A 17,480-nucleotide genomic window follows, 5' to 3' on the forward strand; every position below is an offset into this window, starting at 1 on the left:
CTTCCTGCCCTCTTGCCACTTGACTCCAGGCAGAAACAGTCACAGGAAGTGCAAGGCAGAGCAGGCAAACTAAAGTCCCAGCTTTCTGACTGGAGGACTTGAAGGGGGAGCCCAGAGTCAGAAAATGTAAGGAATGGGTCTTCCCTGGTGGCGCAGTGGTTAAGAATCCGCCTGCCAATGCAGGAGACTCAGGTTCAATCCCTGGTCCGGGAAGATCCTACATGCCGTGGAGCAACTGGGCCCGCGTACCACAACTACTGAGCCTGCGCTCTAGAGCCCACAAGCCACAACTACTGAAGCCCGCGCGCCTGGAGCCCATGCTCCGCAACAAGAAGCCCACACACCGCAAGAAGAGTGGCCCCTGCTCGCCACAACTAGAGAAAGCCCGCACACAGCAACGAAGACCCAACGCAGCCAAAAATAAATAAATAAAATAAATTTATAAAAAAAAAGAAGAAGAAAATGTCAGGAAGATCACGAAGAGGAGGAGCTCAAGAGGGTGATCCTATATAGTGGTTTATGAGCTTCTCGCTCACCTCTGAGCTCATGGATCTGATTCCATGAGCAAATCAAAGCCTCTGATAACAGAACTATGGGATTAACTACCAGCCAGGTCCCAGACCAACCACCAGGAAGAGCACATACAGGAAAGATCTGAAGAGTACTATAAAGGCTTTGAAAACCGAAGGACATTTCAACCCAGATGGGTTGGAACTTGTAGCCTGAACCTAATTAGGTCGATTGTCTGCTAAAGCAAAATAAAAGAACAAAACAAAAAGGCAACATTCTCCTTAGAATTTAAACAAGACCCAGGGTCTCATTACATAATATTCAAAGTATCCAGAGTACAAGGCAAATTTACTTGGTATACAAACAACCAGGGAAATCTCAACTTGCAGAAGATAATCAGCAAACACCAACCCCAAATGACAAAAACCAAAACGACAAAAATGTTGGAATTACGAGACAGACTTTAAAGCAGCTATTATGACCCTGCTCCAAGAATAAAGACAAATGAAGAAAAGATTAAAAAAAAGGTCTCAGCAAAGAAATAAAAGATATAAATACAATAACCCAAATAAAAAATTCAGGGCTCAATAGCAGAATGGAGATGACAGAGGAAAGACTCAGTGAACTTGAAGACAGATCAACTGAATTTACCTGATTTAAACAACAGAAAGGAAAAAAAGAGAGTGAAAAACAGAACAGAGGCTCAACGACCTACAGGACGAATTCAAAAAGTATTACATTTATGTCATCAGAGTCTCAGGAGAGGCACGAGAGTGTGCTGCAGAAAATATATTTGAATAAAATAATGGCTGAAAATGCCCCAAATTTGGTCAAAGACAAACTTAAAGATTCAAGAAATTCATAAAACCCCAAACAAAATAATCTCAAAGGAATGCACATCCAGATATATCACTACCAAACAGCTAAAAACCAAAGACAAAGTGAAAATCTTGAAAGGAGCCAGAGGAAAAGTCACATCACTACAAGGACAGGAACAACAATGTGAACGACTGTAGGTTTCTCATCAGGAACTACAAGGCCAGAAGGAAGTGGCACAACATTTTTAAAGAGCTAAAAGAAAAGACCTGTGGACCCAGCATTCTACATCCAGCAAAAACATCCTTTAGGAGTGAAGATGGAATACAGGATATTCTCAGATGAAAGAAATGTAAGAGAATTAGTTGTTGGAACTGCTGTAAAAGAAATGCTACAGGAAGTTCCTTAGACAGAAGGAAATGATGAGAGAAGGAAACCTGCGATTTCCCTGGTGGTCCAGTGGTTACGACTCTACACTTGCACCGCAGGAGGCATGGGTTCAATCCCTGATCGGGGAACTAAGATCCCACATGCTGTGCAGCACAACCAAAAAAATCAAAGAATTAAAGAAAAATTTTTTTAAAAGAGGGAAACCTGGAACTTCAGGAACAGAAATGATAAATATCCAAGTAAATCAAATAGACCATTATCTCCTCAGCAGTTCTCTAAAATGTGTATAACAACTGAAAGCAAAAATTTAAATATTGTCTGATGAGGTTTTCATTATATATATACTGTAACGTATAAGACCACAACGTAAAGCAGGGAGAGTAAAGGGATGGTAAGGATTGTCTATTCCACTTGAAGTGGTAAAATATCAATCCTAAATACATGATGAAAAGGTTAAGTATGTATATTGTAATCCCTAGAGCAATCACTGCAAAAATAGAGTAAAAAAATATATAATAGATAAATTCAAATGGAAAACTAGAAATTACTGAAGTGATACAAAAGAAGGTAGGAAAGGAGAAAGACAGAAACAAGAAAGAGTGGGAACAGAAAACAAACAAAACTGCAGACCAAAATCCAAATTACATCAACAAGTTACATTAAATACAAACGGTCAAAACATACAAAAATTAAAACATACAGATTATCAAAATGTATTTAAAAATAAAGCACCTAATGACAATGACATGTTGCTTATTAAAAACCCACTTTAAATATAATCATATAGATTAAAAGTGAAAAGATGGAGAAATACATACTATGCAAATAATCAGGGATAAAGAGTACTATTACATAATGATGAATGGGTCAATTCATCAAAAAAAATATAACTATCCTAAATGTGTATGCACCTAACAAGAGAGTTTCAAAATACATGAAGCAAGCACTTGGGAATAAAGTTTGATAGTTTCTTACAAAGTTACATCTATATTTAGCTCTTACCCAGTAATCCCACTGTTAGGTATTTACCCTAGGGAAGTGTAAACTTATGTTCATATACAAATTTCCACATGAATATTCATAGCAGCTTTATTTATGATAGCCAAAAACTGGAAACAACCATATGTCCTCAAAGAGTGAATGGACCAAGCTGTGGTGTACCCATACGGTGAAATATCATTAAACAATAAAAAGGAAGGAACTACTGATACACACACAGTACTGATGAATCTCAAACGTATGACACTGAGTGAAAGAAGCCAGTTTCAAAAGGCTACATATGTATATCATCTGATTTCATTTATATAACGTTCTGGAAGGAGCAAAACTATTGAGACAGAGGAGAGATCAATGGTTGACCAGGGCTTGGGGTGAGGGGAGGGTATGACTATGAAGGGACAGCATGAGGGAGGTTTTTGGGGTGATGGTATCATTTTGCCTGCTGATTGTGGTAGTGGTTCCATGAATCTACATATGTATAACAACTCACTGTACTGCAGTTTTTTTTTTAAGTCAAGTTTAATGTATGTTAATTTAAAAAATAATTTTAATGAGGCTATTAGAAATAAAACCAACTTTTTATTAAGTTCAACTCAACTATTTAGGCAGTAATTTTTTTTTCTTTTTTTTCTTTTTTTTTTTTTTTGCGGTACACCGGCCTCTCACCGTTGTGGCCTCTCCCATTGCGGAGCACAGGCTCAGGACGCGCAGGCTCAGTGGCCATGGCTCACGGGCCCAGCCGCTCCGCGCCATGTGGGATCCTCCCGGACCGGGGCACGAACCCGCATCCCCTGCATCAGCAGGCAGACTCTCAACCACTGCGCCACCAGGGAAGCCCTAGGCAGTAATTTTTTAAAAGAATCCAACGGATAATTTCTCTATACTCTCCACAAAAGGGATTACTTGTTACTTGGAAAATCATATTTTCTATACAATACACTGACTTTTGTTTCAGTGGTTGATGCTAAGTGAAAGCCATTCTAGGCAGAGAAGTTTATAACCTCTCCTCAAATGATTAAGGCTATGACCGAAATTGGTGAATTGTACAGCAGATGTGGGCAAACTACTGCCCATGGGCCAAATCCAACCCACCGCCTGTTTTTGTAAATAAAGTTGTACTGGAACACAGATGTACTCAATTTTTTTCATATTGCCTGTGGTTTCTTTCACACTCAACAGCAAAGATGAATAGTTGTGATACCGTATGGCACACAAAGCCTAAAATATTTAATATCTGGCCTTTCACAGCAAAAGTCTGCTGACCACTGCTATCGAATGACAAAAAGCATCACCACAGAGAAAGGCAAAGGCCACAGTCAGCCTGGCAAAGAGAACCTGAGAGCCCCAAATACCTTATTTGAGACTGATTCCATTGTATGCTCTTCCTCTTTGTTTACTAATGGACTGGACTCTTGTTTAGGTGGACCAACTTTTGATCTAGCCAAACTTAAAAATTCACTAATGGAATCTTCTTTCTTTTCTTGTTTAGATGTATCCCATCTGGATGGTTTTCTTGATTCTGAAAGGTAGGACATAGACCTAACATTAGAATTAGCAAGCAAAAGGCAAGCTCTGCATTATGGTTCTTTAATTCATTCAAGAACATCAGCGAGCCTACTATGTATGGTCCAGGCACTGTGCAAGGTGCTGGGAATGTGGCAGATGCTGAAGCAGAGCTCCAACCCCAAACAGTGTATATCTGGACCACTTTAGCACGAGCTAACGTATTCATATGAACGATTCTTTTAATGGAAGGAGAGTTCATACTACGTGTACCCCTATGACAAGATGATCCTTTACTTCTGTCTTCCCGACTAGGGGTGGAGACCATGGACCTGGGGAAGCCCTACTCACTGTCGGGACCTCGGTGCTGTGGAACTTTCTCACTTGATGCTTGAGTTGCAGGTGAGGAAGCTGTCTCTGGGACTGTCAGAAAGTTGAAGACTGAGTATTTGTCACGTTTCACTCTTGGTAAGCCAACTAAAGTTGAACTGGGGGTTGAAAAGGAAACATATATATAAATAATCTTAATAACAACTGTGAGGATAAAATCCAATTCCTACAAGGCTGTCCATCTCATGTTTTTCACCAGTAGCTCTTCTACTTGGTTGAAAAGGTCCCTTAAGATGTTTTTGCTTCTCAAAGCAATTTTAGAATTTGGAATGTCTGACTTTAGGAGCCATGAGTTTTTTATTATTATAGTAAGAGCTAGAATTTAACTTTTTTTTTTTTTATTTATTTTTGGCTACATTGAGTCTTTGTTGCTGCACGCGGGCTTTCTCTAGTTGTGGCGAGTGGGGGCTACTCTTCGTTGTGGTGTGCGGGCTTCTCATTGTCGTGGCTTCTCTTGTTGTGGAGCACAGGCTCTAGCCGCATGGGCTTCCGTAGTTGTGTCTCACGGGCTCAGGAGTTGTGGCGCACAGGCTTAGTTGCTCTGTGGTATGTGGGATCTTCCCAGGCCAGGGCTTGAACCCATGTCCCCTGCATTGGCAGGCATATTCTTTTTTTTTTTTTTTTTTGGCAGGCATATTCTTAACCACTGTGCCATCAGGGAATCCCTAGAATTTAACTTTGACAATGGATTTCCATGAAGGAAAAGTTCCACTGCTAAAAATATACCTCAATTTTCTCACAAAGTCTGTGATTCAACTGTATATTCTTTCTTATGGTGTTTATAATCAAATAAGAAGGTACTGAACTTGTATAGAGAATCAGAAAACATAAGTTTCATTTCAAATGTAAACTCTCTGTGTGTGATTAAAAAGGTGGCAAATTAGACAGACATTGTTTCTGTAACTTGGCGTATCTGAGTTTCCTACCTTTGCTACCTGGATGTCTGCTTTTTTTTTTTTTTAGTAACAAATTAATAGAAGTTAAATCTGCAAAGTCTGCAGCTCCAAGCATTTACAAGTAAGTTCATCTAGAAAAAGGAAATTTAAATGAATATGTAGGTGGAGAGTTAGCTTTAATACAGGGGAATAAGTACTGATGTAAGGGCAGGTTTATCCAACTTACCTTGGATACGGGTCAGGGACATTAAACCTCTTACACAGAAGCTTATCAGGGTGCCACTCAAATGTGTCTCGGGTAAGCTTCCCGAACAGCTTCATCTTCACAGCCGACTGCTTGTCACTGACGTCATTCTGGGAAAAGACAGTCATCTGTTTCATCAAGTGGCCACAAAACTGACCTGTCTGCTTCTCCATTTACAAGTTTGCAAACAATCTTCCAAAATTTTAGAACGGCTTATGTTACATTTCTGCTAAAGTACACTGGAAGCTAAAAGCATAAAGCCATTTCTTATTCTACAGTGCCATGTGTATTTTGGTCTTTTCACTGAGGGATTTAACGTTTTTAGCTATACAGTGTTTTAATTTTAAAATTCACCACACAGGGAATGATGGCGACAGACCTCTTGGTCCCGAGGGACTTCCACCTGCTCTGAATCGTCTTCCATCTTGGCGTGAGTGAACCGGGAGGACAAAGTCGAATGGGAAGACACATACAGCAGGGCTGCCTGAGAAAACTCATCCCGCTCACGGCGTCGCTCCCACTCTGTCATACTGGGATCAAGACAACATTCCAGAGCATCTAGGGTAGAGAACAAGAAACTGCTTCACTCACTAGGAAAAATGGGGAACTTAAAGGAGAACATCTAGTGGGCACCACTGTATCCCTGTAGTTTTCACCAGAGGAAACACATAATCATTATCCTGGCTTTTAAGAGCATGGCGGGAGGTCCTTGGCAGGTAATATTGCTCCCTCCCTCAAAATTATGCTTTTATTGAATTCTGTCTACTGCATATAGCAGAGAAAAACATTTGGGGATTAATGCTTGATTAAATCTTCAAAGCAAGGAACTTGTTACCAGTCCCAGACAGTGAAAATTCATCCCAACTATATTCCTAAGTTTGAGCAGAAAACACTCCTTTCTCTAACTTTTTTGTTTTTAATTTAACATGTAAACACTAGGGGTGTGGAATCTTAGTGCGAGTTAAGGCACAGTACACAAAGATCTGCTTTTGAAAACCAACCCCTCTAATTTGCTGACAAGCTCTCCCAAGGACTACTGCGTAAAAGAGCAATCTCTTGCCTCAATCTTGCCATATTTACTTCATAGATCATAGAGTGACTTTTTCCCCATGTAATGGTTCAACAGCCAACTCTCTTTGTAAGTTAAATTTTAGACTATGATTTAGAGCTAGACGGTTAGGATCTTAAGATAGAGTGGGAAATGACCTTGTTCTCGTGGCAGGAAATGCAACCCTTACACAGAAGTCAAGCAAACAGTAAATGGTCTGTAATTTAGCATTAGCCACTGCCAAGGCACACTCTCTACTTAAACTGCTATCTTTGGGACCCGAGATACAGAGAAACACAGACTGATTGTTCTTGCTTTCTCAAGTCAAGAGCCAGGGTCTGAAATCTTTACAGTGTTCACAGCAGGGCAAAGTAAAACACTGCCAGAGCAGGATACCTCAATTCTGAATCTGGGCCTAGGGTCAGAACAGTAAGAACACTACCCCTGGCGACATGTGGGAGGCCCAGGCCTAGCACCCACCTTTCTGACCCTGTTTCACATTTACTAAAAACTCTTCATATCGTTTTTGCTTTTCTGGATCTTTTGCGAAAGGTTTGAAGTTGCTGGCTCTTACGGGGGCTGTGCCACCACTCAATGCCATGTGCCAAGAGCAGTGGCCGACGTCTGGAGAGGAGGGCTGGGGTCTGCTGCTAGAGGCATTCTGGGCCAGACTCCTAGCCTTGAGTTGAGCTGCTTTAAGGTCAGTTGCCTGCTTCATTTCTTTGAGTCTCTCTTTATCTTTTTCGGACAGAAATTCTAACACTGAAGTAGGTGCCCCTAAAAAAGAGACAATAATAGCAAGAGATGAAAAGTATCATAAGACATCTATACTCACATATCTCTCTACATACATTTTCAATATCACTAATTTATGTAATTGGAGGGCAGTATTTTACATTTAGTGTTTCATCTGTATTCATACTATCCCTGTGAACTAGACAGTAATAAAATAATGACACACCTATTTTATAGTTGGCAAAAGTGGAGGTTAGTACTTGGATGTTTATAATGCCAGTGAGTGGTCCTAGAATGAAGAACCTGACATCCCAGACTCCGGACCTCCAGTCTGTGGCAACCACCATCTCCATGGTCCTGCCCAGCACAAGCCCCAGCTCAGAGCACAGCTATCCATCAAACACTCACACGTGTCACAAATGCTCACTGAGCGCCCACTGCCAGGCCTGGGGCTGGGAGAGTAACACAGATAAGGTCTTGCTCTCACTAGTGGGGGAGATGGACATTAAAGAAACCAAGAAGTAACAGCAGAGGACCAGCATGAGAAGAGGACTGTGGGGAGAAAAAAACAGGGCGACGTCTGTGAGAGGGCTGGCCATGGGGGCAGAGGGAGAGCTAACTAGCTTAAACAGTGGGCAGGGAAAGCCTGGAAAGGCCCTCTAAAAGGATAATATCTGAGGTAAGTTCTGAGTAAAAAGAAGGAGCCACGAATTCCCTGGTGGTCCGGTGGTCAGGACTCCGCGCTTTCACTGCCGAGGGCCCAGATTCAATCCCTGGTCGGGGAACTAAGATTCCACAAGCCACACAGCGCAGCAAAAAAAAAAAAAAAAAAAAAAAGAGCCAAAATGTGAGAGAAAAGAGAGGCAGAGGAAATAGGAAGGCTCCGAGGCGGCATCATGGCCGGCAGGCTCAGAGGGCAGGAGGGAGGCTCATGAGGCTGGACCACAGGGGGTTCAGGGAAAGTGGTGTAAGCTGTGGCCTGAAAGGTAGGCAGGGTGGGGTCCACAGGGCCCTGTGGGCAGTCTGGACTTCTCCTTAGTGTGAGCAGTACTGGAGCGTTTTAGCGGGGGCAGGTGGGGAGTGATACATTTGGCTGCTGTTAAAGGGAACAGGCTGCAGAGAAAAGGGAAGGGAACTAGGAGACCAATGAAGGGCTGCTGCAATGATCCAAGTGAGAGAATATGGGCGCTGAGACCAGGGTGGAAGCAGCGGAAACGAAGAGAAGTGGATGGGGTCCCCTCGCATGTTGAGGGTAGAGCTGAGAGGACTTGCTGAGGGAATGGGTAGGGAGGGGGAGGCAGGGAAAGAAAGGAGCTACGAATTAGGGTTCCCATGCTCTGGGCCAGGCAGTGGGTCACTGGTGGTATCATTTACTGGGAAGGGGAAAGCTGAAGAAAGAGCGACTTTGGGGAAGGAAGCAGGCGACCAAGAGTTCCCTTTTGGTCTGTTGTAGCTGAGGCACCTAGTAGGCTCCCAAACGGCAAGTCCAAGTCCACCTCTCATAGCGGGTCTCTCGGTTCCAGCCCACCAGGGGATTCTCCACGTCTATCCATCCTTTCAGACACACTCATTCCTTTCAGGCTTTCAGGAAAAAAGCAACAGTATCCTTTTCCCCTGAGAAGAAAACAATACGTTCCCAGGCTGTGCAGAAAAAGTGAAGGTACACATGGCCCTAGTCTTTGCTTCATTCTTGGGACAATTATCAAAAGTCTGAAAACTGCTGCACTTAAGACTGGGTTTATAATTTTAATGACACAACTCAAACTGATGGTGGGAAAACAACAAGTAAAGGATGTGTACACTGTTAACTACGCCGTTCACAATAAACAATTTTATTCCCACAGTTTGGGAATACAAAATTATGTAAAAAATTTCAGTGGGAAAATGACTTTCCATTTTGATTTGGATAACTCAGATTATTAGAAATGTAATGATTTTAATCTTCTCTGTGGCACGTACCTTGAATAGGCGTTTCTCCTAGCAACTCTCCCCGCTTGGAGGCATTCAGTTGGTGCCTACTATGTGTCCCTGGGTCGTGTGTTGGCTTTCCAGCTGACTCTGATAATACCTGAAGTAAGTGGGAGTTCTCTGAGTTTGCAGCCACCACAGGTCTGAAATAATGCACTGGTCGATAGTCTCTTGGCAGTTCGGGTGGTGGATAAATCTTACAAAAACAAAACAAAACAAAACTCAGAACATACAGGCCGCAAGGGGATCATGTTTCATTTAACCAAGAAAACTCATTACCTCTGAGCGTGGTTAACCCCACCCTTTCCCAGGCTAGCACCTGGCGGGGAGGCAGCACTGGGAACAGCCTGCCCAGGTGCCCCGCCAACATCCGTCCTGGGTCTGGAGGGTCCCCAGAACCGCACTGTTCTCGTGGTCATTTTAAGTATCACCCCGACCACTCTACTCAGAGATGCTAACACGCATGTTCTATATGAGAACAAAAACGGTAACTATAGTTACTACTACTGGCCCACATGCAAAACTGGCCCATTGTGAATCAGAAAATTTAGAAAAGTATGATTCACAGCTTAAATAAAAAGAATAACTTTAAATAAGTTACTTTTAAACTCAGAATTCTTGGGACTTCCCTGGTGGTCCAGTGGGTAAGACTCCGTGCTCCCAATGCAGGGGGCCCGGGTTCGAACCCTGGTCGGGGAACTAGATCCCACATGCATGCCGCAACTAAGAGTTCTCATGTCGCAACTAAGAAGCCTGCATGCCACAACTAAGACCCGGCACAGCCTTAATTAACCACTTAATTAATTAATTTTTTAAAATCACATTAGGTTTAAAAAAAACTTTTTTTTAATAAATAAATTCAGAATTCTTTTCTGGTTATGTTTCAGTTCCAAATTGGAGTTTCTGGCCTTTTTTTGGTCCAAGGTATTTTTCATTCAAAAGCTGACTGAAGTGAAATTGAAATACATTTGGGAAATTCAGGTATCAATGATGGTAGAACAGATAAGCTAAAAGAAAGTATTAGATATTTTTAAATTATTGCTCTAAATAGTCTCCCTTGCTCTTGGTCTAACAAACACGTATTTATGGACAGTCCTATTTAAGCTGTTTTCTAGATTTTTCAGCTACCTGGAATTCTGAGCTCTGTAACCAGTGAAGCACTGAACGCTCTCTGGCTGTGGTTCTCAGCCCCAGACGCACATAGCGCTCACTCAAGAGGTTTAACAATGCTGATGCCTGTGTCCCACCCCACGGAGAAGTCGGCTGCAGTCGGAGTTTCCCAAGCTTCCCAGGTGGTTGTAAAGTGCAGCCTGGGGTGAGCACCTGGTCCAATGAAAGTCATGAAAGAGTGCTATTATCATTGTTAGGAAACCTCATTTTTTATCATCTTAGCCTGACCGCCTTCTCTGAAAAACGTTAACTCCCAAGTCAGTCAGCAAACACTCTCGTGTTACCATGACACAAAAAAACCCACAGGAGCATGGCAGATAGGAGGGGTGTATACACATGACTCTTCTTAATATCCGCCATCAGATTCAAAGCATTTCAATCCCTCTGCTAAATCACTGCTCTGTTTTGCCTCTGGATCCAAAGGCTGGGTTTTTAGCCACATATTAGAAAACCTGTCTCTCTGTGAAAGGCTCAGTGAACACAGCCCTGCTCTGAATCGTTCACACCCAAAGCCCTACACCAGCGAGGAACCTCCAGTGCCCATATCTCCATTTACACACTCTGCCACGACAGTGGATTTGTCTGTCTGGCACCCTCGATGAGCAGGAGCTACTTGGGGGCCAAGACTTATTTAAACAGTTCTATTTACCCTTGAGTCCTAAGCTGAATGAGTACTTAACCATTTTTATGCTCCCTTTTCATACATGTAAAAAACTCACATTCTCCTTTGACATAATATGACATTTCTGGTAAATAAGAGCGGCTGACTATGTGCCCAACACTGTTCTGAACATATTCTGCTCTCTGTTACAACACATTAACTATCACGACTAAACAAACCAAAGCTGCTGTAATAACGTATATGGTTTCTCAGGCTGCGCTGCTCCTGGCCTCCCTGCTTCTGGAGAACCACAGGCCAATCCACAGAGGTACTTAACAAATGTTTGCTGAGTTAAAATCAAAAGGCCCATTAAAGTGTGGAACAATCTAAAACAAGGATGCCAAGGAGGCAAACGGCCAGGCACCCCTCCTGAGCTACCAGCACCCATGCTAACCTGTGAGCACGTGACTCTGTTGGGTGTTCAAGAGCCCCGTGGCCAAAGCTGTAAAAATGCTCACAGAAACAGCACTACCTGCAGAGGCATGAGGAGTTCTCCCCAGGACTCGACCCACATGTTCCCAGCTTGTCTCCCTTCCGCTCGGCGCAGGCAAGGAGCCCAGGGAGCCCTGCCCACAGCAGCTAATGGGCTCATGGCGCCCAGGAGGAGCTGGGACCATGGGCTGACATGGCTCTTTGAAATTTTCTTTAAGTTACATTGCCCCTAGGATTAGATCAATTCCATTCTCCCACCAGCTTCTAAGGTAATTCTTCCTTAATGGAAATAACCACTCACTTGACGTTCGGATTTAAAAGATCGGCAGTTAGATGTTTTGAACACGATGTGGCTACTGACTGATATTTCCAATGCAGAATGTGTCTCCCTGGATAATCACTAGTAACCAGACTGTTGCTTGCTGTTAGCAGAATTTATTTAATCTTTTCAATTGTTAATAGAATAACTCAGATTACACAGCAGCAAATACTTTAAGTGCTAAATCAGTTTAAAAAGAAAAAAGAAAAATCTTACTTTCTTAGAAGATAAAGGTTTAGAAGCCAAGGAAAATCCATCCAAAATTTTGCCAACGTAGCGAAGCTCTTTCTCTGATTCTACAAAATGATGTCATTTGATTAATTCCAGAGGCAGAGAAACTTAGAATAAGACAAAAGACCTCAGTTTTTTATCTCCGAGAATATAAACACTACATGTCATAGTTGCAATCAGTAAAAGGGAGGAAAGAATGGCACGTAAAGCCCTCACACCTCTGTTGACTCAGTGACTGGCAGCCCAGACCACACCGCTGAAAAGGCTGTCCAGGTAACAATGGCACCTCAACATTGTTATTTAGAAAAAGTATGTACGGTCCTATGCTAAGGGGCACCAAAGAATATACTCTGTAGAGTAAAAGATCTCAAGAAAAACATCAAGAGAACAAGTATGGATAAAAATAAAAATAACTTTGAAATAGTCATTTCTAAAACTAGGTGAAGAACCATGGGGACATGACCTCCCAATTTCTGTAGCAACCATCCAAGCAAGACACAAAAGGCAATACAACCAGGTCAGCCTGTAATCTAACTGTGGGACCAATTAAAAGGTGCTTTTGTCTTTTTCTCAACTGAAATTCTAACAAGAGATAAAAGATCACTAATTCAGGATATGACTAATGCCCTCTAACTTGCAGCCAGGGATGATCTATTGGTTGTGGAGACAACCCTTTTGATTCTCAAGGATTTTCTGCACATAGAGGTTATGTCGAAAATCCATATGCATGAACTGCATTTTCTGTTGCCAAAAGCCCATGCTACATGACCACCAGCACTTACACAAACTTGGTGTTGAACCCTGAAGCAGGCACGGCTGCCCACAGGGCAGGTGGCACTGAAGTTTTCAGCCGCTTATAATGCAGCACTGCCCTGTAACTACCCTCCCCACAATCTCATTCTTGGCACTTCAACTGACGTAGAACTTGTGGACCAGCTTCTGGAAGTCCCTAAAATTCTGTAGGGTAACATAGGATTAAATTACATTCTTCGAATTTTGTATTCTTTTAAAACCCAGCAATCTGGGACTTCCCTGGTGGCACAGTGGTTAAGAATCTGCCTGCCAATGCAGGGGACACGGGTTTGATCCCTGGTCTGGGAGGATCCCACATGCCGCAGAGCAACTAAGCCCATGCGCCACAACTACTGAAGCCCGTGAGCTCTATGGCCCACGTGCCACAACTACTGAAGCCCTCACCCCTACAGCCTGTGCTCCGCAACAAGAGAAGCCACTGCAATGGGAAGCCCGCGCACTGCAATGAAGAGTAGTCCCTGCTCACCGCAACTAGAGAAAGCCTGCAGGCAGCAATGAAGACCCAGCGCAGCCAAAACTAAATAAATAAATTTTTTTTTTTAAAAAACCCAGCAATTTCACCTTTATGAGGAAATAAACAAATATCTACAAAGAGAGAGCCATGAGAATACTATAACCCTACTTATCATGGAAAAAAAAACAAGAACAATTTAAAAATCAGCCGTGGAGACTGACTACGTATAGATTCACTCAGTGAAAAACCGTAAGGTCAAAACTATAGATGTTGTGACCCTAAGGGTAGGAGAGGGAACTGTGGCAGAGAGGCCATGAGCAGAGGGTGGGGACCTCAGAGGGAGGCACCAACCCAGGCTTGATGCGGGAAGGCTGAGATTAATCAGCCAGGGCAAAGGTGTTATACAAAGGACAAGCCAAAGATGTGGCTGAGAAGGCAGATTTAAATATGTCTATTTATTATAGGTTACTAATTATTATAAATTAATACATTATATTAATGTTAGTAATATAGTATATGTGTTAATATGTTGATATAGTTAATGTAATAACTAACATGTTAATATAATCTATAATATTAATTAATATAATGTTAATTTAATATAATATTATATATCTTCTTTTAAGTTATAAAAACAATACATAGTCTTAGTAGAAAAATCTGAAAATATAGGCGAGCAAAAGGAAGAAAATAAAAGTAGCCTAGTTCCCACCCAGAGATAACATCTACTAACGTCTGGGTGCACACCCGCCCAGCACCTCGTGTAAAACCCTGGGTTCTTTTCGTGGCGATGGTGACAGAGGCCGCTCACACTTGCAGAGTGCTTGCTGTGTGCCAGGCACGTTCTAAGCCCTTTACGCACGTTAAATTTCCGTGGGATAGGTAAGCCATTGCCGTGCCCATTGCCCAGGCAAGGACGCTGAGGCATAGAGAGGTTGAAGAGCCTGCCTAAAGTCACAGCTGATAAATGGGGAGAGCCAGGATGGGAGCCCAGGGAATCTCTCTTCTCACAGTCTGTGCTCACAGCCATTAAGCAAACTAAAGACTGTTTCTCACCCGCTTTTTTCTCTTCTAGAAATGTAAAATTGGCATCATTTGGGGGAGTGATGCTTAGATTATTTAGATGTATTTTATAAGAGTTAGATCAAACTTGATCTGACTATAGCTAAAAACATCTAAATAGATTATTTTATCTGAACTCTCACCTCCTTACTTTAAGTGGTTGTTACAGTAGGTGCCATTTATTCAGTCTTTGAGGCAGGTACTATGCCAAACCTGTGATGCCGTTTAATCCTCACAATGACCCCCAGAGTGGATTTTATCCTCACTTTACAAGTGACGCCCAGAGAGGCTACAAGCCTTGCCCATGCTCATGAAGCTGGGTAGTAGAGAGCTGGGATTCGAATCTGGGTCTGATTGAGAGCTAAGATTGAAATCCAGGTCTGACTGAATCAAAATCACATGCCATTAATACCTACTGACTCCTTCCTATATCTTTTCTGGAAAGAAAAACTGAAATCCTACTTAGAACCACAGAGTCTGAATCACCATAAGACTGCTGAAATTCCAGGTGTGTCAAGAGGTGTGCATCTCCTAGCTCAAAAGAGCCCCTTAGAAACCAGGTAAGTTTAAGTGATGAGATGAGCTGGGCACGAATCTCCATTTTGCAGCAGGCTCTCTGTGTACCTACCACCTGGTCCCCATGCCTGATCTCCTGACCTGCTGCCTCAGTTGACCTCCCTTGGCTACCTGCCCAGCTCCTTGAGCTGGGAGTGCGTCCCTCTGACCCACTGTCAGCTCTGACCCGCAACGCGAGCAAGCACGTGTCCACACACTTGCTCCTTCCCTGATTCCAGGCCCCTCCCTCCTCCCCACTTGACTCTGTCTTGACAGTTGGCTTTGGCCTTGAACTGGTCTAAATCCCACTTCCGTCTTACTTCCCACAACAGGACTCTCTTATCCCCACTTGTTCCTCGCTCTGCATCTTCGACCAACAACTCCCTGCTCCACGGAGGCTAATGTCCCAACACTTGGTCTACCATCGGTTGTGGGTCCATGGAATTACCTTTCTGATTTTTATATTGCCTGGGTGCTGTCCAGCCATACAGTCCGTCTCCAGGCTCCTCATCCTTCAAAATGGTATCATACTTGGATAGAGTTTCCGTGGCATAGATATCATCGTCTTCCTCTTCCAGGGCACCTACACCAAAAGCCTTCAAAAGCAAGATTTCACACTGAGCCATTATAGGTGTTAGCATATGCCTGCCTGCACTGAAGGATAAGGCTATAAGGAGGTGACTGATCAGACCACATTTGCACTTCAAGATCACCAAGAGAGAAGCGAATGGGAGCCCCAGATTAACACAAGTATCCAAGTCTTTTGGAAAACAATGACCAGAAGTGAATGTCATGCCTCCAGCACTGCAGCTGTCCTCCAGACTCAGCAGCAGCCACGGGTCTGGGTCTTAGTGCAGGAAGAGGAGTGGAGAAGACACCCAAGCAGCGGTGCAGGGGGAGAAATGGGGCCTCCAAAAGGAGAAAGGCAGAATGTTCATCTACTGAACAACACGGTCTGGTGCCAGCGCCAGTGACCAGGGTCTGAAGACCGCCGCTACTCTAACGGCTGCTAGAAGAATTCCTAATCTTTGTGGGAAATGGCGAAGAACAAATATCACTTTTTGTTAAAAGGATTGGGAAAAAAAACATGTGAAGGAAAGAAAAGGTACAAATGAAATGACAAAGTAACCATCCTCTGAACTTATTTTAGGAAAGAGACTCTGAATCAATTTGAGAAGACAGGCAATCAGGAAAAGCTCTCCATCTCCTCAAAGGTAAAAAGCAAGTCTTTTTACCAAAGCCCCTTGGTAAAAAGTGAAACTTACACCCAGGTTCTTGACTTAGGGCTTGCAGCACTAGGAAAGAGTCGGAGAGGTAGTACAACTTGGACCTGAACTTGGAGAGGCAGATTGTAATTCAACTATTAAATAAATCAAAGAGGTGAGTGTGGTTTTCTGCTCAGCCCCGCAGGGGTGTGGGAAAGCAGTCCTCACTCTTCACACACAAACTCCACCGGGCACATTAGGTCACAGGGTCTCAGGAACACATATTCAAATTAGGACGGTGTGCTTTACATGTCTTCAGACAAGCTCCTAAGGACAATACAACCACTTTAAGGTCTTCATTTAGTCAACGAATAGTGAGTGCTTACTATGGGGCTAATATAATAGAGCAAGAATTCTCATTTGTCAATGGTTCCCTGTTTATAAAACAGAAACACTTTTACCTGGCCTGAAATTCCCAATTTTCTTCCTTTATTCACTCCAACATCTCCAAGAAGATTGTTGGCACCCTCGGGTCCACCACTAAAGAGACTAACGTGTTCTCTTGAAGTTCCAAACAGTGCTTGGTGGGGATCCAGGCCCTTGTAAGCCAGTCCATGTACATTATCTTTAGGTGTGAAATCCACAGGTGTGACATCTTTGGGTGCAAAGGTCACATTTTCTGGCAAGTAGTCATCATCTTCATCCTATTTTCAGTGTTTCAAAATGGAATGAAGGTGAGTCACTGCCTGGTGTAAAGCCTGTAAAATACTATTTTCAAATGCAGTGATTAATTCCAAACAGAACAGTTATCATACTTTCACTTCCACTATTACAAATGACTAAGTCAAGTCCCTGAACAAATGATACTAACACGAACAACTCCATTTTTTTTAACCTTTTTTTAACTGAAGTATAGTTGATTTACAATGTTGTGTTAATTTCAGGTGCACAGCAAAATGATTCAGTTTTTTATATATATTCTTTTTCAGATTCTTTTCCATTATAGGTTATTTCAAGATATTGAATATAGTTCCCCGTGCTATACAGTAGGTCCTTGTTGTTTACCTATTTTATATATG

General features: G+C 42.7%; 1 protein-coding gene across 1 annotated transcript in view; it reads right to left on the minus strand.

The window, feature by feature from the left end:
- Positions 1-17,480, minus strand: part of GPATCH1 (G-patch domain containing 1) — a 43,618-nt gene that overhangs the window by 14,400 nt on the left and 11,738 nt on the right. The window contains exons 7-15 of the mRNA XM_065899091.1: positions 16,863-17,105; positions 15,645-15,792; positions 12,298-12,377; positions 9,491-9,695; positions 7,277-7,573; positions 6,128-6,306; positions 5,731-5,858; positions 4,570-4,706; positions 4,068-4,234 (exon numbers count right to left, since the gene is read on the minus strand). Of these exons, the coding sequence (XP_065755163.1) occupies positions 4,068-4,234; positions 4,570-4,706; positions 5,731-5,858; positions 6,128-6,306; positions 7,277-7,573; positions 9,491-9,695; positions 12,298-12,377; positions 15,645-15,792; positions 16,863-17,105 (1,584 nt within the window). The remainder of the gene's footprint in view (positions 1-4,067; positions 4,235-4,569; positions 4,707-5,730; positions 5,859-6,127; positions 6,307-7,276; positions 7,574-9,490; positions 9,696-12,297; positions 12,378-15,644; positions 15,793-16,862; positions 17,106-17,480) is intronic.

Source organism: Phocoena phocoena, chromosome 20 (assembly GCF_963924675.1).
Source record: "Phocoena phocoena chromosome 20, mPhoPho1.1, whole genome shotgun sequence".
In the NCBI taxonomy this organism is placed as follows: domain Eukaryota; kingdom Metazoa; phylum Chordata; class Mammalia; order Artiodactyla; family Phocoenidae; genus Phocoena; species Phocoena phocoena.